The 27,358-nt window shown below is 47.1% G+C and overlaps 1 protein-coding gene across 4 annotated transcripts in view; it reads left to right on the top strand.

Moving 5' to 3' along the window:
• The window catches only part of SLC41A3 (solute carrier family 41 member 3), a 74,932-nt gene that overhangs the window by 23,031 nt on the left and 24,543 nt on the right, over positions 1 to 27,358 (top strand). For 3 of the 4 annotated variants that reach the window (XM_087866703.1, XM_087866702.1, XM_087866704.1), the window contains exons 3-5: positions 15,868 to 15,975; positions 21,755 to 21,821; positions 22,332 to 22,453. In XM_087866703.1, the coding sequence (XP_087722829.1) occupies positions 15,868 to 15,975; positions 21,755 to 21,821; positions 22,332 to 22,453 (297 nt within the window). The remainder of the gene's footprint in view (positions 1 to 15,867; positions 15,976 to 21,754; positions 21,822 to 22,331; positions 22,454 to 27,358) is intronic. The other variant, XM_087866705.1, reaches the window with a different exon arrangement.

Raw genomic sequence — 27,358 nt, 5'->3', positions numbered from 1 at the left:
GGGATTCAATCAGTGTGATGGAGCACATTACTAAAGGAAAAGGCAAGAACCATATGATCCTCTCAATGGATGCAAAAAAGTATTTGACAAAATATAGGATCCTTTCCTGATAAAACTATTCAGGGGCATCTGAGTGGCTCAGTTGGTTATATGTTTGCCTTCGGCTCAGGTCATGATCGTGGGGTCCTGGGATTGAGCCCCACCTTGGGCTCCCTGCTCGGCAGGGAGCCTGCTTCTCCCTCTGTCCTGCCCTCTGCTTGTGTGCTCGCTAGCTCTCTCTCTCTCTCTCTCAAATAAATAAAATCTTAAAAAAAAAAAACTTTTCAGAGTATGGGGATAGAGGGAACATACCTCAATATCTCTCTACCACCAAAGGAAAATGCCTGTTTCCTAGCACTTGGCAACATAGTTTATTATCAAATACTTTAACAATCCGATAGATGGAAAATTGCATTTCATTGTACACTGTATTAGTTTCTATTACTATGTAACATGTCATCCCAAAATTTAGCAGCTTAAAATGGCACTCACAGATTATCTCTTGGGCGCTCTGGGGAAGAATCCAGGTTAGCTGGGTTTCCTGCTTCCAGGCCTCTCAGGAGGCGGCAGTCGAGATGCTGGGTCACAGCTGTGGCATCTTCCCGGTGGGCTCACATTGTTGTGGAAGGGGTCAACTCCTGGCAGGTTGTTGGACTCAGGGCCTCAGTTCCTCACTGCTTGTTGCCCAGAGACCACCTTCAGTACTTTCCCTGCTGGATGTGTCCAACATGGCAGCTTCGTCAAAGCGTGTGGTCCAAGAAGGAAACCGTCTGTTAGCAAGATGCAAACCACTGCCTTTTGTAACCTCACCACAGAAGAACATCTTTCTTCTTTTGGCTAGAAGCAAGTCATTGAGTTCAGCCTATGTTCAAGGGAAGGGGATTACACCGAGTGTCAGTACAGAAGGTATTGGGGGCCATTGTCGAGGTCCCCTGTGGTGTAATTTGCATTTCTTAAATTAACGAGTAAAGTTGAATATCTTTGGATATTCATTTCTATTTTTTGCTCATAGTTTTATGGAGTGGTTATCCTTTTTCTTATTGATACCTAAGGTTTCTTTATATTTGGGAAATTGGCCCTTTAATTGTAATATGGATTACAAATATGTTTCTCATTTTTCTCTTTATCTTTTGACTTGGCCCATATATTTTTTTTATGTAGTGAGATTAGTACTCTTTCTTTTAAGGCTCTGAGCCTATGTCCTCCTTAACAACAGAAGCTGGCTCTCCTAGAGCTCTGCAGCCCCTGGTCACCCACACAGAGCAGTATATATATGGCAGGGCTGGGAATGTGTTCATATGAAGAAGAAAGAACCCCATTCTTTGTGATGGGCCTGATCTCTTTGCAGTACATATAGCAGAAGTTCAAACTGGTGGTCCACAGACACCGTGCTGGTCTTCAGAGTGGTCAGGAACCTCGGGCTCCATGGAAGTGGGGTGGGGGTAAAGAGGAGAGAGGGTCTGGCAGGGATCGTGCCTTAGCAGAGACACGCCGAGCACCCGAGAAAGGCTGGATGGCAAGGGGCTGGTGGGAGGGGAGAAGCAAGGGGGTGGAGTGTTCTGTGAGGGAAGGGATTGCAGCCTGGATTGAGTGCCAGAGGGGCTGAGGGCAGCCTGTTGCCTCCCCTTGGTGAGGGGAGGTTCCGGTCCTAGGGTTATGGCGGTGGCCGAACATAAGGCGGCCAGCCCTGACTGTTGAGAAACAGCACAGGTTATTAGTCACATGCGCTCCTAGCCTGAGAGGGGCCAGCAGATGCTGTGCAGGGCCCTCAGGAGGGAGTGCTTGGGAGCAAAGTGAACCTGCAGGTGCTATGGGAGGCACTCTGCGGTATCAAAAGGGTGGGGGAGCCGCTGGTTTCTGCGGGAGGGTGTGACTGGCATGTTCACAGGCCGGCAGGGAAGTAGATAGAGCCCACTACTCAGGGATAAGAAGGCACCATCCCTATGATAAGAAGGGTTATGAGAACAGCGGGGTGGAGCTTGTGGTTAGGCTACTCAGGACCCTCCTACTTTGCCCCCAGGTCACAGCAGCACATAATACTGCTGATTTTAGGCCTCAGCAGTGATGCCTTGACACCAACTGAAACCTTGGTGGTGACTGGGACTTCTAGTGAGCGGGCAAAGTGCCTCCTGAGCAAGTGAAGCAGCCTCTTGACCTGAAGGGAGAGGGCCCCGTGGTGAGCTTATAGGGGTTCCCCATTGCAGCCAGTAAAGTCCGTGGAGGGGCCTGTGTTGGGGGTGCAGGGAGCATGTATCCCCAGGAGCATGAATCCAGGTTAAAATTAATGCCGGATCAATCACCCTCCCACCCCCAGTGGGGACTCTTTTGCTACCTTGTAGCTTAAATAGCAGTTGTTTGAGAAGACCAGTGTGCCTCTCAAGCTCACTGGCTGCTTGGGGTCTGCAGGGGAGGTGGGGTTTATTGAGTCCTTCCCGTAGAGCCAGCACTGTGTATGCTGTGTATCCGGGAAGGCCTGGCCATGGTCTGTAGTGTCGTGACACCAAGGAGAATAAGCAGTGTCCTTGTATGGTGGCCTTACTACACGTGGAGACATCTGTGACGTTGACCTGTACTTGGTGTGTCCCTGAGGCGGGAGTGGCCCAAGTTCTTCCTTACCCCGAAAGGAACAACTCAGGCCATGGCCCAGGGGTTTGTGAAAAGTGCAGATGGAGACATTTGCGTGCCAGGGCATCCAGTGCTAAATGGCAGTCTAAAGTGTGGCCACTTTTGCTGACTGTTGGGTGGGTCGTGTCCTTTATCAGGGACATGAACATTCCACTGAGCTGCGTCATGTAGTACAGTGGTCATACTGTCCATGAAGTAAACCGACTCCATTGCCGTTCACTCAGCTGATGTGGGGGCTCCCTTCACGGCCAAGGGGACCAGGGGAGGGGAGACCTCCTCTGGTATGGTGGCATTTGCCAAGGGACCAAGGAAGAACAGGGAAGACCTCTTCCTGGAGGTGGCATATGCGGGAGGCCCAGGTTTGACTCTGTCCTGCATTGAGGAGGCCTCAATAGCTGTGACTCCCAAGGCTGAATGGGCAGCTGGGTGGGGAAGGTCACAGGCCAGGGTCTGTGAAAGCCTCTCTTTCCAGAAGAGCCCAGTGTGTGGCCAGCAGTTGCTGCTTGGTTGATGTATAGTGTAGGCAGTGAAGGTATTCTCTTGCATCTGAAGGCCTTGGGCACTGTGTCCATTTTGGATATATGGTCCAGAGACTAGGAAGCATAAGGGGAGGTCGCTAAAGCTTTTTCAGTGAAGGAGTCTTTGAAGGCACTGATGGGAATGCCTGTTGACTTTATTTTTTTTTTAAGATTTTATTTATTTATTTGAGAGAGAGAGAGAAAGAGCAAGAGGGAGAGTGAGAGGGAGAAGCAGACTCCCTGCTGAGCAAAGAGCCCAATGTGGGGCTCCTTCCCAAGACCCGGAGATCATGATGTGAGCCAAAGGCAGATGTTTAACCGACTGGGCCACCCAGGTGCCGCATGCCTTTGACTTTACTTTGGACAGATTCCAGGGCCTTTTGTTGGAGGTGTCCATTCAAGGCAGCCTTCTTTGCAAGTGACAGCATAAATGGCCATCAGTAAAATGCGTAGATGAGCACTGTGTTGCCTCTGGAATCCAAAAAGGACTAAAAAATGTTGGACTTGTGTTAACAGTGTGTGTGCTGAGAGGTCAGCAGCTGTTTTCTGACAGTGTAAAGGATGGAGTCGCTCTGAGTTTACCAAAATAATTTTAATGAATTTGCCAAGGTGGCTGGCCTGGCCCTACATGTGGAGTCGTGGCCCATCCTCTCTTTGTGAGCTCCTTTCTGAGTATCTGGATGTCCTTAATGACTGTGTCACCTGAGTCTCCCTGGAGGAAGGCATCATAATGTAATGTCAGACCTGCGCCTCGAGAAAGGTGCAAGCAGTTAAGATGTTGTCTGCGAAGATTGTGCATGGCAGAGCTGGTGAGGTACCCCGTGAGTAGCCTGGAAAAGTCTGCTGTGTCCATTCTGAGTTGAAGATCAACTGCACCTAAGAGGCCGTTGAACTAGACACTGAATAGAACACATCAGATCTGTAGTAGCACAGTCCTTACTGGTTGCTGGTTGGGTGGAGTCAGTCATCTCAGTAACATCGGATGGGGGCCTCAGTGGATGGAACCAGAGCTTTAAGGTTGTGGTCATGCACTCTGGAGCACCTTATATTCTTTCCAGGTTTAAGAACAGGCCAAATTGGACTTTTGAAAGGAGAATCAGTGGGGGCAATCACTCCTTCACCAAGTAGGTCTTGTATGACCAATTTCAACCCTTGAAGACCCTGTGTTAGCTTACGCTGGACTGTGTTAACTATTTTAGCTCAGCAGAGGGGAGTCTTTCCTGGGGTCTCATTTTGGCAATTTAATTCATAAGTCAGACTAGGTGGCAGGAGTGTCATAGAGCATTTGCCAGATACAGACTGCCCTCTGAAGGCACCTCCTGCTGGGGTACGGCCAGCTGTCAGTAGTTCTTGACTTGGTGATGGGAAGAGATGGCCGTGCCCAGGAGAGACAGTGAGGGGAACGTGGAGCAGGCTAACGCACACGTTGTCCAGCGGTTCGCGGCTCCATCCCAGGCAGCCCTGGCCACGTGTGCAGCTGGTTAGCAAAGAGCAGCTGGTGCAAGCTGACCAGGTTTGGGCTGTCCTTTTCATGATGCGAACTATTGGAATCACCTCCTCCTCACTCCATTGGTGAGGGAGGGGTTCCCACCCCAGCGTGATGGAGATGGCCCGAACACACCGTGACCCCAACACTGAACAAAGGAAATCACTGAGTTTATCAGTCACATGTACTCAGAGCCTGGGGGAGGAGGACACTGCCTACCACCCAGAGGCACAGGGTTGCACTGGGGAGCAGAGTGAACTGCCAGGAGCTACAGGAGGCCGGCTTTGTAGTAACAATACAATGAGGTGCCCCTGGTTCCCAGGGGAAGGTGTGGGCTGGCAGGAACTAAAACCCCCTTCTCGGGAACAAGCAGGAATTGTGCCAGGTCTGGTTGCTAAGGAGGGTTGCTTGACTAGAGGACCTTGTCTGTTGGAGAAGAGTAGTGAAGGGAAGTTGCAGTTAGACCATTTGAGGCCCTCCTGTTTCACCAGATGTCAGGGCAGCAAATCATAATAATTTTAGGCCTTTACACCCTCGACCTAGAGAAGGCTGATTGGGTTTCTTTTTCTCTTTGTTTCTATGGTTCTGTTTGTTCATTTGTTCACTCATTCATGCAACACGTGTGTGTCTGTGTGTGTGTGTAGAGAGAGAGAGAAAGAGACAGACAGACAGAGCAGCACTGTCCCGGATGCATGGAGGACCCAACACCCAGGCCCCGCTCTCACAGCATCACAGTCAAGCAGGGAGGGACAGACAGTAGATGCATAAGTCAGTGTTGGAGAGCAGAAAGGGCCATGAAGACAAGGAGGCCCGCTGTGCCTCAGCCTCGGAGAGGGAGGCCGGAGGAGGCCTGAGGACTAGAGGTTGGAGTGAGGCCCGAGTGACACGAGGGAGCTGCCTGGGAAAAACCGTACATGAGAACAGCTGGCCCCGGGTGGGAAGGCGTGCTCTGGGTCTACGTTTTCACCTGTGGGTGGGTTCTGCCAGCCACATCAGAAGCAGGAAATCAAGGAGAACCCCTCCTGTTATTAAAAATGTAATCGGCTTGATCTCTGAGACCTCAACAGGATGGGGAAGAATTCAGGTCTTTTAAGCATGACCGTTTGGCTCAGAACCAGCCCAGGCTCAAGGTGACCGTGAAAGGCATAGGTGTGCTGCTGGGAAGATAACCAGTCCCCACTGAAGAATCAGAAAGGAAAGTTAGGGATGGTGGTGTGCATTCTAAAGCCCTCTGCCCACCCTCTGCGGGCCCTCCTAATTGTCCTGCAAAGACATACCCCCTAAAAATTGAGGGGGTTGGAGTAGATGAGGGAGTCATGCTGTAGGCTGGGGATCCTGATTCATTGGTCTGGCCCTGGGCCGCACGTTTCAGGTCATTCTGATGGCAGAATAGACTGAAAACCACTGATGCCGTCCGAACCCTCATGATTGGAAGTTAGAGGCCCACACAGGGGCAGGGACTTGTTCGGGGTCCTCCAGAACCATCTGACGCTTGACCCAGATTCTACCCCGCTGCCAAGCACAGCCCCAGAATCTATTTCAAGCTCTTTGAGATTTCCTGCTGTGCTGCTGAACTATTTTTAAAATCACATTCTTGATTTTCTGGATTATGACCCAATAAACCATGTTGACAGATTTTGTTCTCAAATAGCACAGGAAAGTAATTTTTTCCATGTAATGACATCTTTATTTTTGGTGAAAGTTTATGATTCGATGGTTATAAAAGCAAGTAATCACAGTAGAATGTACAGAAAATTATAAAATAAAGGTCACTTTAAACTCCAGCACTCAGAATGGCCACATCTAGCATCTTGATGTGTTTCCTTCTGGACTCTCACTGCTTGTGTTCACTGCTACGTGTGTGCATTTATGTTAATTTCTCATTTTTTAAAACAGAAGTGAGAAACATTTTCGTAATGATTAAGAAATTGCTTAATCAGGAATCTTTCTGTGTGAAATTATGTAAATGATTGTTTCCATATCTTCTGTACTGATGAGAATGGTTCAAGGGCCCACTGTGTATAATTATACATTGTATTGGGGTGTTTGACCAAATTAAAAACTATAAGAAAATCATAGGAGTTGCTGAAATCAGAAGAAAGTAATCACTTGTTTGGGGCCCCTCCAGCTAGGTGCCAAGGGAGCAGCGTGACCAGTGTCCAGAGAAACCAGGCCAGCTCCGAGTGGTTCTGTTGTTAAACCAATTAACTTCTGCAGCTCCTTTTTCAAAAACATGCCATTTCTCCCTGCCTTCTGCTGGTTCAGACTCTTGTTTGAACACAAGTACCCAAACCGTAGATGACAGGCAGGAGCAGACAGGAGAAGGGTGAGGAGTGGACCACAAGGAGGGCGGTGGAGGCAGTCTGCACCCGGAAGCCAGGGTCTTAGTCCTGCCTCTGATACTGACATGTGTGATGATCTTGGGCAGACCCTCTCAGGGCCTTCGATTTCTTTTTTTTTTAATTTAAATTCAATTAGCCAACATACTAGTTTTTGTTGTAGTGTTCAACAATTCATTAGTTGCGTATAACACCCAGTGCTCATCACAACACATGCCCTCCTTAAAGTCCATCACCCAGTTACCCCATCCTCCTACCTCCCCTCCAGCAACCCTCAGTTTGTTTCCCAGAGTCCAGGGTCTCTTATGGTTTGTCTCGCTCTCTGATTTCTTCCCTTCAGTTTTCCATTCCTTCCCCTGTGGTCGTCTGTGCTATTTCTTATGTTCCACATGTGAGTGAAACCATATGATAATTGTCTTTCTCTGATTGACTTATTTCACTTAGCATGATCTCCTCCAGTGCCGTCCATGTTGATGCAAATGGTCAGTATTCCTCCTTTCTGATGGCTGAGTCATATTCCATTGTATATATGGGCTGCATCTTCTTTATCCATTCGTCTGTTGAAGGGCATCTCGGCTCCTTCCACAGTTTGGTTATTGTGGACATTGCATGTGCCCCTTCTTTTCACTACGTCTGTATCTTCGGGGTAAATACCTAGTAGTGCAATTGCTGGGTCATAGGGTAGCTCTATTTGTAATGCCTTGAGAAACCTCCATTCGGGTTTTCCAGAGTGGCTGTACCAAGTTGCACTCCCCCAACAGTATAAGAGGGTTTCTCCACAACTTTGCCAACACTTGTTCCCCGTCTTGCTGATTTTAGACATTCTTACTGGTGTAAGGTGGTATCTCATTGTGGTTTTGATTTGTATTTCCCTGATGCGAAGTGATGTGGAACGTTTTTTCATGTGCCTGTTGGACCTTCGATTTCTCATTTGCAAAAACAGAAGGTTGTACTTCTGGTGAACATCCTGGAGATATTTTTGTGAGTCTGGTGATGGATTGAATGTGAAATGATTCAGCGTGAAAGGGCATTGAGAAGCACAGGTGGCTACACAAGGGAGTGAGCTTTCATTCGTTCATTTATTTATTCATTTGCAGGTCTTGGTGCTGTGTATGGTTGGTTGGTCCTCATCTCTGCTCCTGTTCCTTGGGTTTCCTTCAGAGCACTTATCACAGATCATAATTACATTTTCATTCTGTGATTGGCTGCCACACTGGAAGGCTCTAAGTGTGTGTCTTTCAGCTAACAGAAGCACCACGACACTTAGACCAAGAGTCTGGCAAATATTAGGCCCTCAGTGCTAATTTGTGAAGTAAATGAGTGACTGCTTTCTCCTGCTCTGAAGATTGCAGCAGTGAGTCAGCCAGACTCCATCACGAGAGGAGTGCACTCCAGGAGGGGAGAGTCGATGTATGTGCATTTTTCAGAAGAACAGCTTTGGGAATTCTGGGGAAGATGTTAGGCTTTGGCCAGGAAACTCGGGTGGCCTCAAAGATCAGAAGGCGTCTCAGTTGGCCATGGGGTTTGACAGGAGTTTGGCCTGAGCAGTGTGTGGAGCCTGCAGAAGGACTCGTGTGAACATAGGCACAGCCCACGTGAGGGTCCTCGGAAGTTCCTTCTAGGCCGTGTGGTGTATGTTCTAGAAAGAGAGAGTGCTCAAATGGATGCTTTCCCCCCAAAATTATGAGGGACCTTGAATGGCCATAGAATCTCAACTTTCTCAGGTAATGAGTTGACAGCTGTTGAGGATATCTGGGCAAGCAGGTGACTTGGAGATGTCATATAAAATGTTAATGTGAAGAACATGTATTACTTCTGGTGGACAGATGGGTTAGGAGGTAGTAAGGGCCCTGGTGAAGGTGGTGTCCAGGAGCTGGAGAGGAGGGGATAGACAGGGGAGAGACATGGGGACAAGCAGATTGGATGTGGGGTTGAGGTGGTCAGGGGATGGGTGATCAGAGTGGGTTTTGGGTTTCTGCCAGAACCATTCATTGAGGCAGGAGGCTTGGGAGAGGGGTTGGAAGGAAGGATCATGGAAGACTGATCGAGTTACACGGGGGTTACACAGGACCTAAAAGCTCAGGGGAGGCTTGGTAGTTATTAGTTATCTGAGACAAGAAAAGTGAGAGTGGGGATGAGGCTCCCCATATGTCCCAGTCACCTGTTGCTATGCAGCACACCACACCCAAATTTCGTGGCTTGTTTCAAGCCAGTCCTTCGTGTGATCGTGAATCTGCAGTTTGGATAGGGCTTCGTGAGAATGGGTGTCTGCTCCGTTGTGGCAGCTGCTGCGGTGGTGTGCTGTGCGTTGTATGCAGTGCAGGCCACCTCACTTGCACGACGTGACAGCTGCTGCTGGCTGTCACCTGGAATCATAGCTGGACACCCACGGGGCCTCTCTGTGTGGCCACTTGAGCTCCTCACAGTGGTATCTGCGTCTCAAGCCTGAGCATCTCAGGCTATGGGAGGTGGAGACGCAGTTTCTCAAGAGCCACACTGGCATAGTGTCTCTTCTTCTGTGTTCTACTGGTCCCGCAGTCACTAGTCAAAGGGAGGAATGTCCGAGAAGGTTAGAGCTCATTATGTCTGGCTCCAAGGAAAGGCTTAAAGATACCTGTTGAATGAATGAGTAAATGAATTGTGTGAGGACAGATGCAGAGAGAGGAATATCTGGGCCTGAGGGAGGTAGTTGTTGGAGGAGTTTAGCTGGAGTTGGTGAGGAGGTAGATAGGCTTGGGGACGTCAGTAGGATCTAGATTGGTGAGGACCACGAACTCCAGGTTAAGGGGATGGGACCGGAGTGTGGGATAGACTATCCAACATAGGGGAACCAGCTAAGTTGCCTGAGAGGAACAGGAGCAGGCCCAGATCAAGGGCCTGGTCCACGTGAAGTCCTCTCGGGTCAGTAGGTGAGTGTGCTTCTGACCTTGGGCTTCTTTTGGCTGTGGCCTTGGTCCTTGTTCCAGCCAGCCCTCAGGCCTGCCGTTCTGTCCCTGGTACCTGTGGAACACAGAGCACACCCAGCAATAGAATAGCTGGCAGTCAAAGGTGACATCCCAGCCAACTCCCTGGGTTGGGGCAGTCAGCAGGGTATTAGGGTTGGTCTAACCTTTGTAGCAGATGAGAGTGGTAGGGTTGCTTTGGAAGCATGTGGCCCCTTCTGGGCCCTTGAGAGAGAACAGGGCTGCATTTCCTCTGTGAACACAGCTTCTTCATATGGCCATGAGCCTTTGGACTCTGAAATCAAGGTGATTGTAGGACATGGCTTCTTTCTTGGGTACTGGCAGCCCTCTTGACCTTGAGGAATGAACTCCTCAGGGCCCTGTAGGAGTGGGTCCTTTATGCTGAGATTTCTCCAGGCCCTTCTCTGCAGAGAGTAGAAGCAGCCTGGGGTGTGTGTGCAGAGGTGGACAGGATTCTTTGTAGCCCTCACCAAGGCCAGGCCTCATGTGGCTCTGTCTCCCTGAGTGCAGCCCAGGCCAGTGTGGGCTGGATGCTGTCAAGGTCACTGGGAGAGACTGTGAGTCTCCTTACGACAGTCCAGCTGAGGGAGGTCCCAGCTGACGCAGCAGCCTCTCTCTGAGGAGGACCTGATCTGCAGGGAGTGGGCAGACAGCAGGAGCTCACCAAGGCCCCGAATGAGGCTCTGCGTCACACTGGCCTCTGTTCCTTGCTTGCTCTCACCCTTGGCTGAGGGGCAATCGGGGAGCCTTCCAGCAGCTCAGGGCACTGGCAACATTACCCGCGTGGACCTCTTAGGAAACGTATCCTGGTGTGGGCGAGGAGACAGAGGACAGACTTGGACATCTTGCTCCTGCATATGTGGTTGGCAGCCTGACCATGGTGGTCACCCAGCTGAATCTGGAGTTTCGCTTCCAGGGCAAGAAGCTGCGAGGCTTCACCTGTGAGCTCACCAGGTCCCCCCACGGGGTCTTCCCTGAGACTGTCTTCACTATCATTTGCCAGATCGTGGTGCCCATTCTACTCTCGGGCTTGGGCATGTTGACAGCCGGCCTAGTGATGAACACCATCCAAGTGCGTACTGGGCAGAGGGGGAGGGGAGCCAGGCTCCCTGGGCATCACAGATAGGAGAGGGGGACAGCAGAGGCCCTGAGAGGGGCTGCAGCCCTAGCCTGGCCTGATGCCCAGGAGTCCCGGGCTCAGTGGTGCCAGCCGGAGGTTCCTCCAGGGGCCTCAAGGTCTGAGATCCATAGAAGCTCCTGACGACCCTCTCCAAGGTCAGCCCACATGAACCATGTTAGCCTGGGGAGCTCAAACCATTTTCCTTCTGGGAATGCAGGCAGGGCCTGGAGGGGTTCAGATCCTCCGCCATTTGCTCACTACCTCAGGGAATCAGCTTCCCCGTCTACAGACAGGGTTAACAAATGCGCCTACCTCACAGGGTTGTGAGGATGGGTGCCCAAGTATGCCTCATGTTGTGGCCCCGAGGGTGATGGGCACCGTTCCCTCCAGCCCCCAGAATCTCTCTCCAGAGCCCGGGCTGGGGTCCAGGCGAGTGCAGGGATGTGGTGGTCTCTCTTGGGTGTTGGCATTTGCGGGGAGGCCCTGGAGCGAGCACACGCTCTGGCGTCTGCTTCTCCTGGTCTGTTTATGCCCAGTGATTGGCTCAGCTAATGCTGTTTGAATCATTGAGGGTTTGCTTTGTCTGCCTAAACATTTTTATGGAGTTGGTCTGTGATTCTAGACAATATATGTAAGTGAAGAAGAGAGGGTGCCCATAATCTCTGTCAAGATTGTGGTGTGTATCTGTCAAGAACGTATGGGATCATATTATATGATCTGCTTTTTGGTGAAATTAAATTTAAATTTAGTTTTGCAGCCCATGGGGACTTCCCAGCTAGTGTGTGCCTTCCTCAGTCGGACCCAGCATCTCCTTTCTGATGGCTGCTGAGCATTCCCTATGTGCCTGTCTCTGAGTTGGAGAGAGGTAATCGGCACCCACCCTGTCCCCCGGTCTCTGGACAAGGCTCATGATGCCTCCTAGGTGGCCTCTGCTTGCATGGCTCAGTGGGGCTGGGGCAGCTCCATTGTGTACTAGCCAGTACCTTTAGAAAGCATTCATCTGGGGGACCGGCAACATATATACCCATCTCTCCCACCTCAGAGCTCCACCCCTCAAGCTGCTGCAGTAGTCTCTCACACCTTCCCTGAGACCCTCCTGGAGATACTGGGGAGAAAGACTCTGCCCTGGGTCTCTCCTTTTTGACCTTCCATGACCTCCTCACGGAGCATGGGTTTGAGCCCCTCCAGCACATGGTGTGTCCCTTAGTTGCTGCAGCCTGGGAGAATATTGATAAATCTGTTGGGGGATCTTGGCAGAGTCCAGAAGATTTGGTGGCATGTGGGGGGACGATGGGCTTGGGATTGTGCCTGGCCATCAGCAGGGGTGGCACAGAAGGCCAGTCCAGGAGGAAGTCCAGCTGGAGGGCAGAACACCTTTCTGGACCTCTGTGTTAAGGTGCCATCTGGGAGGCTAGCATGCGGACAAAGGGGTATCTTGGGAGGCAGGCCCAGAGCATACCGGGAGAAGGCTGTCTGCAAATCCAGGCCTTGAGCTATCCAGCTCTGGGAGGCCCAGCGGCTGGGAGAAGCAGAAAACAGCCCGGGAAGACACAACTCCTTCCTTCTTCCCACTTTGCAAATGTGCAGTGCCTTCTGGGTATGGTGAAGTTCAAGGACATTCAGGTTTTCGTGGCTCCTGCCCGTGCATCCTCACCTCCCTGCTCACCGCTGCTCAGTGGTGCAGGCGGCAGCCTTGCTAGCACCGTCCCACAGGGTAGTCCTGCAGCACAGGAGGGTGACCTGGCTCCACCTCTTCCCAGGTTGCCGCATGCCAGGGCCTCAGGGCTTATGAGCCTGCAGCCAGGATGACCGCCTGGCGGGTGTGCCTTGTGGCTGTCCCTGGCACAATGGGCTGGCCCCAAGGGCACTGTTCAGGTGCTGGCTTTACCTCCTGTAGACCAGGCCAGGGGTCTGGGTTCTGTCTATCATTGGGCCCAGGGATCGAGGCCCAGTAAGTGGCCAGAGTATCAGTTCATTTTTTTTTTCCAAAGCATTATCTTTCAGTTACACAACGAAGGTATAAATGTTTCTCTTTTTTATAAAATAAATATCACAGCTGAGGTTAAGCCCTCAATCTCAGTTTATTTGTGGAGGAAGCTTCTATTATCAGGTCATGTGTGTCCTTCAGACCTTATCGGGGTTTATGTAGATGCGTGTGCCCCCAGCGCAATGCGGTGGTTTTAACTGTTACAGTGTGTGTGGCCTTTCTGCACTGAATCAGACCTGAATCAGACAGGAGATAGCTACGCACAGTAGGTTAGATGAATTCATTCATTCATCTGGTTCCTCCTTTCTTCCCTCAGCATATTTTTTTTTAAAGATTTTATTTATTTATTTGACAGAGAGAGACACAGCGAGTGAGGGAATACAAGCAGGGGGAGTGGGAGAGGGAGAAGCAGGCTTCCCACTCAGCAGAGAGCCTGATGCGGGACTGGATGCCAGGACCCTGGAATCATGACCTCAGCCGAAGGCAGATGCTTAACGACCGAGCCACCCAGACGCCTCAGAGCCACCCAGGTGCCCCTCCCTCAGCATATTTTGTTGAATTCTGTGCCAGCTGCTCTTGGGCCCTGGGGGTGCAGTGGTGAGCAGAAACAGGCCTCTCCCTGCCTTCCTGGCATTTGTAGCCTAGCAGGTGAGGCTGGCGCTCATCTGATCATCCCACGAACAAGTATCAGAGCGGAGGCAGTGAACAGACATTTGCCTGTGGAGAAAGAGAGAACAATTCATTTTTCCGAGAGGGATCAAAGACTCTCGTCAGCAGGACCGCTGGAGTTGGACCTTAACGGATAATATAACAGCTTCTAGAATGATATGAGAGATAGCGAACATTCTAAGCAAAGAGATCAGTGTGTGCAGAGATGCAGAGGAATGAGTGGGCATTTGCAAGGAGTGAGGAATGGCTCATGGCCGTGGTCATGGGGGCAGGGTGCTGGGCAGGCAGGGAGGGGACCTGTCTGCTCTGCTCCAGTTGTATGTGGAGTACAGACGAGTCGTTTGGGTGTTGGTGAGCCTTCTGTGGCAGGGGATGCTGAGAGAGGGGGGTTTATTTTTACTCTTGAGTCAGTGGGTGCTCCGACTTGTGTGTCAGCCGAAAAGAAAGTTCTCAGGAGCAGGCCAGCTTGCTGGGGAGGTGGGAGGAGGCTTGCATAGAGGATGCCAGCCTCAGGGGAGGCCAGAGCCCGTGGAGGAGGGCCCTGCCAGGAGCTGAACGGCAGACTGACCTCTGGACGGGATGTGGTGCACTGATAGGACAGCTGCACAGGGGACTGGGGCTGGATGCTTCTGGAAGCCTGGGAGCTGCAGGAGGCTACTGACAGACAGGGGGAGCACCTTCTCTCCTGGTTGTCACCGGGTTTTCTTCTGAACTTTCAGGGGAGGGCAGATACCTTACTCCATCAGAGGTGGAATGGATTCTGAATGCCCCAGCTTTGCAGATAAGGTAAAAGGAGAAAGGGAGCCATCGGTCATGGGTGCTCTTTCTCCATTTTAGAACCTGAGGGATGCCCGACCCCTTTCACTTTAGGCCCTGTAAGATGTTTTGTTGGGCTGCTTTTCATGACTCTTCTGGGCCCCTACAGTAAGTGGATTCATACATCTTCAATCTTAGGGAACAGGGACCAGACCCCAGGCCTCCTGTCTCCTAGCTGACAAAGTAGGAGAGGTTTTTAGGTCTGGAATTCTAAAACCAAGAGGAGCCTACAGTGTAGGGATCACAGGTATCTAGAGGGGCCAGAGAGGTAAATTAAGTCAGTGGGACCAGATGGGGTATTAAAAATTGATGGAGGGGGGATAGGTAATCTAATTGCATGTAAACAGGTAGGAATCATTTTCACTTCACAAACAAGTTTTTTCTCTTGCAGTTTTCTTAATGTATGTGCCCCTTTCATTCTTTTTTTGTTTTGTTTTGTCTTATTTTTAAAGATTTTATTTATTTGAGATAGACCGAGAGCAAGTGAGAGAGAAGAGGGAGAGCAGGAGCAGGGTGAGGGGCAGCGGGAGAAACAGACTCCCTGACGAGCAGGGAGCCTGAAACAGGGCTCGATCCCAGGACTCCAGGATCATGACCTGAGCCGAAGGCAGGCGCTTAACCAACTGCACTACCCAGCGACCCTTTTTTAATTTTTAAATTTTTACATTTGATAGAGACCTGGATAGAGACATATTCTGTTTGTTTTGACAAATCCAGAGTCCGCACGTGATGCTCTGGGACTACTTGGCCTTGGTGTCTTGGGGCCACCTGGGAATCACTGTCCGTGGTAGAGCAGGGCCACTCCTAAGTCCCAGCTGGTCTCGCGAGCTCTCCCATTCATGAAAAGTCTTCTAGCTTTGAAATTGATTACTTGTTCCTGTTACTACAAACACATGGGCCACACTGGACACAGCATGTTTGCAGGCTGGACCCAGCCAGTTGGCCTCGGACCCCAACTGGCCCCCCGTTTTCCCAGCTGCTGAAGGCCAGAGAAAGAAAGGGACTCTCCTGGGGCCACTAGTGCTGTTCCCGGAATAGTACTCAGAAAATTCCATGGCTTCCTTATTCTGTGTTTAATTTAAGGCATTTAAGAAACTCCTTAGTCTTTTTTTTATAATAATATTTTTTATTATATTGTTAGTCACCGTACAGTACATCCCTGGTTTTTGATGTAAAGTTCCGGGATTCATAAGAAACTACTTAGTCTTACTCATGAGAAGTAACTTGCCGCAACTTCTTTCAAGAAATTTCGAAGATGTGCCAATACGTGTATTTGGGTTGACCTCCTTATTCTTTCCCCACCAGCACTGGCCTGTGTTTGTGGAGGTGAAAGACCTGTTGACCTTGGTGCCTCCCCTGGTGGGCCTGAAGGGGAACCTGGAAATGACGCTGGCATCACGACTCTCCACAGCCGTAAGTAGATATCTGAGCATCTGGGCCACCTGCCCCCCAGGAACGGATGCGTGGGCACCTCCCACGCTCCCCCATAGCTTGTTAGCTGGTGGGTTGGACTCTGGAAAATGAGTGTCATGAGATCGGGTCCTATCACGATGCTCCACCTGGTCACTTCTCCAGTCTGCCGTCCTGTTTTCCACGGCCCGACTGGACTGCTGGCAAGGGCCAGGCCCAGCCCCGTGTGCTCTTGGTTTCTCCTCCAACCCGGTGTCAGGTGCTGTCGGTGTCCCTGAGCCGGCTCCACACGTCCGTGTACTAGCTGTAATGAGCGACGCAGGCTTACTGGAGGTTTTGGGAGAGGAGACGGGGTTTGGATCACCACGCCACCCCCCTCTGCTGGAGGATTTTGTTCTCTAGAATGGCTGCTTGAATGCTCTGGCAGCAGAGGGGTCTTCTCAGGGCTCTGTAGCTCACACTGTCCTCACCCTGTTACTTGTTCCACCCCTCCCGGCTCTTCTGGGGACGGAAATTCTCCTTCTGTTATGCAGAGTGGTCTCTCCCCTGCCGTGAACCAGTGTGTGAACCAGACCTGTGGCAAGAGGAGGTATGGTATGGTCAAGAGATTGAAAGAAGAGCAGTGCGGCTGGAATAGCGCAGGCGAGGGAAGGGGGCTGCTGGAGAGGCGGGTGGAGGGTGCTCAGCCTGACAGTGGCCCTTGAAGAGCCCCATCCTAATCAGTCGGGCCTGTGCATGGGTCCTTGCGTGGACAGCGTCTTTGCGGGTGTGACTAAGTGAAGGACCTGTGAGATTACCTTGGGTTATCCAGGTGGGCCCCAGGGTCATCACAAGGGACAGGAAGTTAAAGAAGAAAAGGCCACGTGACGGAAGCCAAGGCGGAGAAGATGCTGTGCCACAGGATTTGAAGATGGAGGAGGAGCCAGGAAATGTAGCTCTACCTGCTGGAAAAGGTGAAGAAACAGATTCCTCCCTGAGCTTCCAGAGGGAGTAAGGCCCTGTTGACACCTTGATTTTTGCCCCAGAAGGCTTATTTCAGACTCAGCCTCCGGAACTGTAGGAGAATGCATTTCTGTTGTTTTAAGCCGTGAAATCTGTGATAATTTGTTACAACAGTAATATGGAATTAACAGGCAGGGCTGGATCATTCACAGACCCGTAAGGACACTGAAATGCTTTAAGCAGCAGATAACATGACATAGACACGCACACGTATGATTACATTGGGCACTGTTGGAGAGGGGAAAAAAATGTTGCTTGCAGCCTCTGCTGTGGTGCATTTCAAGGTGTTCGCATTTTTATTTCATGATGTTTAACTGCATGTTAAACGTTCTCTGCAGTGATCAAATCTTCGTTGTAATTTGTTAAAAGTACACAGAACATGGAGGGAAAACACAACTAGTAGTATAATGCAGTCATCTGTCCAAGGAGAGTACCGCCATTATCATCACAGTAGAACCTTTGAGGCACTCAACACCCATTCTGTATTTTTGTTTAAATCACTGCATTAAGGTATAAATTAATACAATAAACACTCACAAATTTTAAGCATACAGGTCAGTGACTTTTTTTATTATTATTATATTTTTTTATTATATTATGTTAGTCACCATACAGTACATCCCTGGTTTTTGATGTAAAGTTCGATGATTCATTAGTTGCATATAACACCCAGTGCACCATGCAATACGTGCCCCCCTTACTACCCATCACCAGCCTACCCCATTCCCCCACCCCCTCCCCTCTGAAGCCCTCAGTTTGTATCTCAGAGTCCATAGTCTCTCATGCTTCATTCCCCCTTCTGATTACCCCCCTTCTTTATCCCTTTCTTCCCCTACTGATCTTCCTAGTTCTTATGTTCCATAGATGAGAGAAATCATATGATAATTGTCTTTCTCTGCTTGACTTATTTCACTTAGCATAATCTCCTCCAGTGCTGTCCATGTTACTGCAAATGTTGGGTAATCGTTCTTTCTGATGGCTGAGTAATATTCCATTGTATGTATGGACCACATCTTCTTAATCCAGTCATCTGTTGAAGGGCATCTTGGTTCCTTCCACAATTTAGCTATTGTGAACATTGCTGCTATGAACATTGGGGTGCATATGGCCCTTCTTTTCATTACGTCTGTATCTTTGGGGTAAATACCCAGTAGTGCAATGGCTGGGTCATAGGGTAGCTCAATTTTTAACTTTTTAAGGGACCTCCACACTGTTTTCCAAAGTGGCTGTACCAGCTTGCATTCCCACCAGCAATGTAGGAGGGATCCCCTTTCTCCACATCCTCACCAACATTTGTTGTTTCCTTTCTTGTCAATTTTTGCCATTCTAACTGGTGTAAGGTGGTATCTCATGTGGTTTTGATTTTAATTTCCCTGATGGCTAATGATTTTGAACATTTTTTCATGTCTCTGTTAGCCATTTGTATGTCTTCATTGGAAAAGTGTCTGTTCATGTCTTCTATCCATTTTTTTCACATGATTATTTGTTTTTTTGGGTGTTGAGTTTGAGAAGTTCTTTATAGATCTTGGATACCAGTCCTTTATCTGTAGTGTCATTTGCAGATATATTCTCCCATTCCATGGGTTGCCTCTTAGTTTTGTTGACTGTTTCCTTTGCTGTGCAGAAGCTTTTTATCTTGATGAAGTCCCAAAAGTTCATTTTTGCTTTTGTTTCCCTTGCCTTTGGAGACCTGTCTTGAAAGAAGTTGCTGTGGCTGATGTGGAAGAGGTTACTGCCTGTGTTCTCCTCTAGGATTTGGGTGGATTCCTGTCTGCATTGAGTTTATCTTTGTGTATGGTATAAGAGAATGGTCCAGTTTCATTCTTTTGTATATAGCTGTTCAGTTTTTCCAGCACCATTTATTAAAGAGACTGTCTTTTTTCCATTGATATTGTCACATGATTTGTCAAAGATAAGTTGACCATAGAGTTGAGGGTCCATATGTGGGCTCTCTATTCTGTTCCATTGATCTATGTGTCTGTTTTTATGCCAGTACCATGTTGCCTTGGTGATCACAGCTTTGTAATATAGCCTGAAGTCAGGCAATGTGATGCCCCCAGTTTTGTTTTCCTTTTTCAGCATTTCCTTGGTGATTCAGGGTCTTTTCTGCTTCCATGCAAATTTTAGGATTGTTTGTTCCAGCTCTTTGGAAAATGCCAGTGGTATTTTCATAGGGATGGTGTTGAAAGTGTAGATTGCTCTGGGCAGCATAGACATTTTAACAATGTTTATTCTTCCAATCCCTGAGCATGAAATGTTTTTCCATCTCTTTGTGTCTTCCTCAATTTCCTTCATCAGTGTTCTGTAGTTTCTAGAGTATAGATCCTTTACCTTTTTGGTTAGGTTTATTCCTAGGTATCTTACGGTTTTTGGTGCTATCGTAAGTGGAATCAATTCCCTGATTTCTCTTTCTTCAGTCTCATTGTTCGTGTATAGAAATGCAACTGATTTCTGAGCATTGATTTTTGTGTCCTGCCACATTACTGAATTGTTCTATAAGTTCTAGTAATTTGGGAGTGGAGTCTTTTGGGTTTTCCATATAGAGTATCATGTCATCTGCAAAGAGAGACAGTTTGACTTCTTCTTTGCCGATTTGAATACCTTTTATTTCTTTTTGTTGTCTGATTGCTGTTACTAGGACTTCTAGTACTACGTTGAACAATAATGGCGAGAGTGGGCATCCGTGTCGTGTTCCTGATCTTAAGGGAAAAGCTCTCAGCTTTGTCCCATTGAGAATGATATTCACTGTGGGCTTTTCAAAGATGGGTTTTATGAAATTGAGGAAATGTACCCTCTATTCCTACATGTCGAAGAGTTTTAATCAGGAAAGGATGCTTTATTTTGTCAAATGTTTTTTCTGCATCAAATGAGAGGATCATATGGTTCTTGTCTCTTCTGTTATTAATGTGCTCTATCACATTGATTGATTTGCTAATGTCGAACCACCCTTGCATCCCAGGAATAAATCCCACCTGGTCCTGATAGATAATCCTTTTATTTTTTTTTTTATTTTTATTTTTTAAAGATTTTATTTATTTATTTGACAGAGATAGAGACAGCCAGCGAGAGAGGGAACACAAGCAGGGGGAGTGGGAGAGGAAGAGGCAGGCTCACAGCAGAGGAGCCTGATGTGGGGCTCGATCCCATAACGCCGAGATCACGCCCTGAGCCGAAGGCAGACGCTTAACCGCTGTGCCACCCAGGCGCCCCTTGATAGATAATCCTTTTAATGTACTGTTGGATCCTATTGGCTAGGATCTTGTTGAGAATTTTGGCGTCCATATTCATCAGAGATACTGGTCTGTAATTCTCCTTTTATATTCTGTAGATATTTTCTTTGTGGTTGCTATAAGGGGTTACATATAACATCCTGAAATTACAACAATGTACTTTAAACTGATAATAATTTCAATCACATTAAAAAAATCTACTCCTTTACAGCTCTGCCCCCCTAGGGCCCCCTGATTTAATGTTACTGATGTCACAAAACATATATTTTTATTTGAGTACCCATTAATATAAATGTATTATTATTTTTGTGATTTTGTCTTTTAAATTCTATAAAAGAATAAAAAATTGAGTTACAAACCAACATTAAAAGAGTATACATTTTTATGTTTGTCCAAGTTTTTACCTGTACTAGATAACTTTATTTATTCGTACAGCTTTGAGTTCTTGTCTAGTGTCCTATCATTTTAACTTGAAGGGCTCATTTTAGCTTGTCTAACATCCTCCCGTTTTAACTTGTCTAGCTTGTCTAGCATCCTGTTGCTTTAACTGGAAGGGCTTCTTTTAGGGCAGGTCTAGCAGTGTTGAACTCTCCCTCAGCATTTATTTATCTGGATATGTCCTAGTTTCTCCCCTTTTTGTTGCAGGACAGTTCTGCTGTATATAGAATTTCTGGTTAATTTATTTTTTCTTCCAACACTTTGAATATATTATCCCGTTATCTTCTGACCTGTAAGATTTCTGGAAGAAAGATGATAATCTTATTGAAAATTCCTTGTTTGGTCTTTTTAAAGATTTTATTTGTTTATTTATGTGTGTGTGAGAGAGAGAGAGCACAGTGGTAAGGGGTGGAGGGAGAGAATCTCCAAGCAAACTCCCTGCTGAGTGTGGAACCTGAAGGAGGGCTTGATCTCACGACCCTGAGATCATGACCTGAGCCAAAATCAAGAGTCGAATAATAACTGACTAAGCCATCTAGGTGCCCCAAATATCTCTTGTTTTATAACTGTCTTTTCTCTTGTAGCTTCAAGATTCTCTCTTTTTCTTTGACTTTGGTTTATTATAATGTTTCTTGGTGTGGTCCTTGGGTTTGTCCTGCTCAGGTTTGTTGGCCTTTTTGTATTTGTATATATACGTATTTCATCAAATTTGGGAAGATTGGGCCATTCTTCAAATAAGCTCTCTGCCCCGTTTTGTCTCTCTTCCCTTTCTGATATACACATTAAATGGTTGGGTGGATGGATGGATGGATGGATGGATGGATGGATGGATCTGATTGATGGTGCCCCAAAAATCCTGTAGGCTTTGTTCACTTTTCTTCATTCTTTTTTGTTATTGTTTCTCAGACTTGACAAATTTAAATGACATTATTGTGAAATTCATTGACTTTTTCTTCCTCCTGTTTGCATCTGCTATTGAACCCCTCTAGTGAATGTTTTCAGTTCAGTGATTGTATTTTCCAGCTGCAGTATTTCTGTTTGGTTCCTGTGTAATAATTGCTCTTTGTAGATGTTCTCATTTTGTTCATACGTCTTTTCCTGATTCCCTCTAGATCCTATCCATGTCCTCCTTTAGTCCACTGAGCATATTTAACACAGTTGTTTTAAAGGCTTTGTCAGGTAAGTCCAAATCTTTTGTTTCTTTAGGGCTTGTTTCTGTAGAGTTATCTTGTTCCTTTGAGTGGACCGTGTTTCCCTGTTTCTTTGTCTGCCTTGTCACCTTTTGTCAAAAAATTGGCATTTGAGAAAATAGCCACCTCTCCCAGTTTTTGCAGACTTGCTCCGTGAAGGGGAAGACCTTCACTAACCAGCTGGCGTGAAGTCTTAAAGTCTTCTCAGGCCTTTTCTGGGCGTGTGTCTTCCCTGGGCCTGTGTATGTGGTTTTTTTTTCCACCAGAATTCAGCACACAGGGCTGCTATTAAATGTCTTAATTAACCCAACAAGCCCAGCCCTGCTTCTGCTTGGGGTTTAGATGTTTTATTTTATTCCTCTGACCATATTCTTTGCTGCAGACACACAGGGGCCTGCAATCCCCTGCAGCTGTACTTTACCCTGCACCCACCACTGGTTTTGGTGGCCTGCAAACTGATACTACAAACTGTACGACCTTCTTGCTTCTGATCTCCAAGTCAGGGAAAACAGAAACCAGTCCCTCGGGCGGCCTCCAGGCAAGTCAGGATGGTGCAGACTATTTCACTGTTTTCCTTCTGTCCTGAGAGAAGAACCAAACACTGCACTACTCAGTACAGAGGTGAGATTGGGGCAAGGATAAGCCAAACACACTGGAATTTTCTACTGTTTTGAGTTTGGGTTTTTCTTGGTTGAGCATTCGCTTGGTTTTACAGATCTGTGACTGGTTTCTAGAATTCCCACAAAGCAGTTGTGGTCAGTCTGTTGTTTACTTAGTGTTTTCTTTGGGGAAAGAGGGCAGAGCTTCCCACTCTTCCATCTTGCTGATATCATTCTCCCTAGGTTTTCTTTTAAATTTAGGGTGTTTGTTTGTTTGTTTGTTTTTTTACTTTAGCGTGTCTTCTAGCAATCATTTCAGATGAGATTTGTTGGAAGTAAACTTTTTGGATATTTGCAGTATGACAGGCTTTATTTTATCCTCACATTTGAATGCCGGCCTGGTTGCCTAGAGAATGCATGGCTCACAATTACTTTTCTTCAGTACTGAGCTGTAGTTTCGGTGTCTTCTTGTGCTTAGTGTTACTGATGGAAACCTCGTTACTTTTTTTTTTTTTTTAAGATTTTATGTATTTATTTGAGAGCGAGAGAGAAAAAAAGTGAGAGAGAATACACAAGCCAGAGGGAGAAGCAAACTCTCCGCTGAGCAGGGGCTTGATGCGGGGCTCGATCCTGGGACCCTGGGATCATGACCTGAGCTGAAGGCAGATGCTTAACTGACTGAGCCACCCAGGTGCCCCCTCTCATTACTTTTTAAAACTTTTTAAATTTTTTAGTATTCTTTACACCCAACCTGGGGCTTGAACTCTGAGATCAAGAGTCACGTGCTCTTCTGACTGAGCCAGCCAGGTGCCTCCTGGAAACCTCACTACTTTTAGAGTCTAATTTCTTTTGGATAATCTGTTTATCTTTCTATATCTTTTTGGGATATTTCTCTTTATCATCTGTGTTCACCATATTGTCTCTGGCATGGACCTTTTCTCGCTTTCTTGCATGTATCTTAGATTTTCCTGTCTAAAGAGATATGTCTGTCTTCAGCTCTATGGAAATCTTTTTGTTGTTGCCGCTGTTATTTGTAATATTTTGATCTTCATTCATTCTGTCTGCCACCCCATATAACTACTTTGGGTACACAGTGCAGCTTCTGAGTCTGCCTTCTGAGTTCCTTAACTTTCTTTTCGTATTTCCCATATCTGTGTCCAGTCTGGGAGAGTACTTCTGCTTGGTGTTTCATTTCACTAGATCACTTTTCATCTCTCTCTCTCTTTGTGCACTATGCCGTTGAGGTCATCTAATGAAGAACTTTTGTTTTAAATTCTCTCTCTTATTTTATTGATTTATTTATTTTTTTAATAATAATTTTTATTTTGTTATGTTAGTCACCATACAGTATATCCTTAGTTTTTGATGTAATGTTCCAGGATTCATTAGTTGCGTATAACACCCAGTGCACCATGCAATACGTGCCCTCCTTAATACCCATCACTGGTCTCTCCCAATCCCCCACCCCCCTCCCCTCTGAGGCCCTCTGTTTCCCATAGTCCATAGTCTCTCGTGGTTCATTCCCCCTTCTGTTTACCCCCCCTTCATTCTTCCCTTCCTTCTCCTACCGATCTTCCTGCTATTTCTTATGTTCCATAGATGAGAGAAACCATATGATAATTGTCTTTCTCTGCTTGACTTATTTCACTTAGCATTATCTCCTCCAGTGCTGTCCATGTTACTGCAAATGTTGGGTAATCGTTCTTTCTGATGGCTGAGTAATAGTCCATTGTATGTATGGACCACATCTTCTTAATCCAGTCATCTGTTGAAGGGCATCTCGGCTCCTTCCACAATTTAGCTATTGTGGACATTGCTGCTATGAACATTGGGGTGCATATGGTCCTTCTCTTCACTACGTCTGTATCTTTGGGGTAAATACCCCGTAGTGCAATGGCTGGGTCATAGGGTAGCTCAATTTTTAACTTTTGAAGGGACCTCCACACTGTTTTCCAGAGTGACTGTACCAACTTGCATGCCCACCAACAATGTAGGAGGGATCCCCTTTCTCCACCCCCTACTCCTCCACCATCTTTTCCAAGAACTTTCTTTTAAATTCAGAGATCAAGTTTGTGCTCTCTGGAATTTCAAATTGTCTTTTTACTTATGGAAGCACCATCCTCTCATATCTCTTAATGTACATACCCTGGAGTCTTATTCAGTTTCCTTCTTTGACTCTCTTTCCTTAGATGTTTGTGCTTCCATTTGTTGATTTTGACGAGTCCCTTCCATGACTCTGGTTTGCCTTTAGGGAACAGTGATTCTTGGTTGATCAAACGTCATTTTATTTTAGATGTCCTCTTACTCTGCGAATGCTGTCCTTTAAAGCAGACCACCTCTGGTGATTAAGGGGAGAGTCAAAATGGGTTGCCTGGAAGCATGTGCCAGTAACTGGGCTTATGGATCTTGGGACTCTGTGTCCATCTTTTGATAGCCATTCTGGTCACTGCCCTGTGTTTATAACCCAACACACACACTCACTACTTCTGCTTACAGCCAGGTGGCCAGGTGTCTCATTGTTGGTAGGCAAGGGAAGAGGCCAGCCCTTCTTGAAGTTTCTGCTTTTCTTTCTTTCTTTTTTTTTTTTTAAGTGGACTCCACACACAGCATAGCGCCCAATGTGGGGCTTATGACCCTGAGATCAAAACCTGAGTTGAGATCACGAGTTGGATGCTTAACCAACTGAGCCACCCAGGTGAAGTGCTGCTCTGCTTTCTGAACCACATGCCCCTTCAGTTGTCCCAGACTCCCTTCTGCTCTCATCACCCTCAGGACACCTCTGCTTTGTGCAGTAGACCTTTCCTGCTTTCACTTTTGGCTTCGGGTTCTTCTACCAACCTAACTACTCTGCTTTGCATTGCTTAGGGATGCCCTCATAATCTGTGTTAAACTCTGAATACCTCTTTTTATTTTCCAACACTCTTGTCCATTTTAAAAACTATCTCCTCAATGCTAGAATGAATTCTATGATCCTGGGTTGGACTCAAAGATATCAATATGAACTCCTGTTTATTTTAATGTGTATGCAGATAGATACAACAATAAATATGGGTATGTGTGCATACATGGGTTAGTATACATGCATATATTTCCTAGCTTCATCCACTAAGAGGACCTAGAAGCAGTACCACCCCAGCATCACCTAGCACAACTACTGTCCAGATCTTGGTTTCTGATACCATTTTTCAGTAAAAGGAGCCGGTATTCTTGGGGAAATATCTCATTCTACAGCAGGGACAGGGGAGAGAAAATACAAGATGTGCCTGAAGTATCTGATAATGCCAGAAAGCAAGGAAGTACTGAACGGCATGTGGGTGCATGTCAGAAAGAAGCAGGATCCAACCTGAATGAGCTCCCAGTGCCCATAGGTGGAATAATGTTAGCAACAAAATAAATAAAATAGAATTATGACCTCAAGAATAAAATACATACCTGTGAGTCCAATCATACCATATAAATAAATTATTAAGTCAATAAATAAATGGGGAGAAGGGACAACTCTATCTTAGAGAAACATTTAAGTTAATAAATGTAAATAGAATGAAGGAAGCATTAAATCACCATTAGAATACCATAGTGATCGCTGTCACTGGCGTGACGTTTTAAGGAGAAATAGGATCTTTGCTTGGCCCCTCAAGCTATCTCCCCAAACCCTTGTGCATGGCTATGGTAGTTCGTGGATGTCCTCAGTCTTTGATACTCTGTTCTCTAGGAGCTGAAGCTTGATTCCCTCCCCTTGAGTATGGACTGGACCTAATGACTCACTTAGAATAGGAGACGGGAAACATAGTAGGTTTATAGTGGAGAATCCCGGCAGACACCACCTTAACCAGGTAACACCACCTCTGATCAGCCTTGGTGGTATCACACCCCTCCATGTAAGATACCACACAAGAAGGAGGGCACTACACCTCTGCAGTGTGATTTCCCTCAAAACCCATAACCTCAGTTTAATCGTGAGGAAACACCAGACAAACCCATTTGAAGGACATTCTACAAAATAACTGACCAGTGTGCTCTTCAAGAGTGTCAAGGTCATGAAAGACCGTGAAAGGTGTAGAACTGTCACAGATTGGAAGAAACCAAGGGGACATGATGACTAGCTACATGGGCAGCCTGAATTGATATTCTGGGACAGAAATAGGACACTGGTGGAAAGACCTGGGGAGCCTGAATATGTTCTTTCATTTAGGTAATAGTATTGTAGCAGCGTTAACGTCTCAGTTGATAATTCCCGTGGTTGTGTAGGCTGTTAACATCAGGAGAAGCTGGGTGAAGGGTATACAGGAAACTATTAACTCTGGAACTCCTCTGAAGTCTAAAAAGATTTCAAAATAAAAAGTTAGGATTGTCTTTCCCTACCCTCCAGTTTGATTAAGGAGAAGGGTAGTAAAACATTGTACTCCGTCTTAATCCAGTAAGTATTTTCTTCTTATTGGAAAAAAATACACAAAGAAATGACAAATTGTTCTTGTGGATAGGCTAGGTGTCCTTCTGAAGATATAACTCACTGGATAAGTCAGGATTCTGGCAGGGGAGAGGTGGCACATACTGATGGGAGTTGAGCAGTGTTCAATGAAGAGTTTATTGACCACGTTGTGGGCAAGGTTATGGGAAACCACAAAGGGGCAGTGAAGCGCCCAGGACTGGTAACAACAGGAAGTGATGATCAGTGTAGGCCAAAGGGGCAAGAGGAGGGGGTGGGAATGGTTCTCAGAACCCTGGAGAGTTGAACCTACAGCTATAGGAGAGGGCTGTCTGGCTGGCACTGAAGGTCTGTGTGGAAGAACACAGCCACGGGGCAGTGGGAAGTGCACAGAGATACAGATACCCCACCCTCACTCTTGCTGTCCTGCCAGTGCCTTTCTGTGTCTCCCCATAGACCAGGACCAACCAAAAACAATAGGGCAAGGGAGCTTGTATATGC

The sequence above is a fragment of the Ursus americanus genome, chromosome 14 (genome assembly GCF_024610735.1).
Source record: "Ursus americanus isolate L20-20 chromosome 14, mUrsAme1.1.p, whole genome shotgun sequence".
Classification (NCBI taxonomy): domain Eukaryota; kingdom Metazoa; phylum Chordata; class Mammalia; order Carnivora; family Ursidae; genus Ursus; species Ursus americanus.
This window is presented reverse-complemented; position numbering and strand designations above follow the sequence as displayed.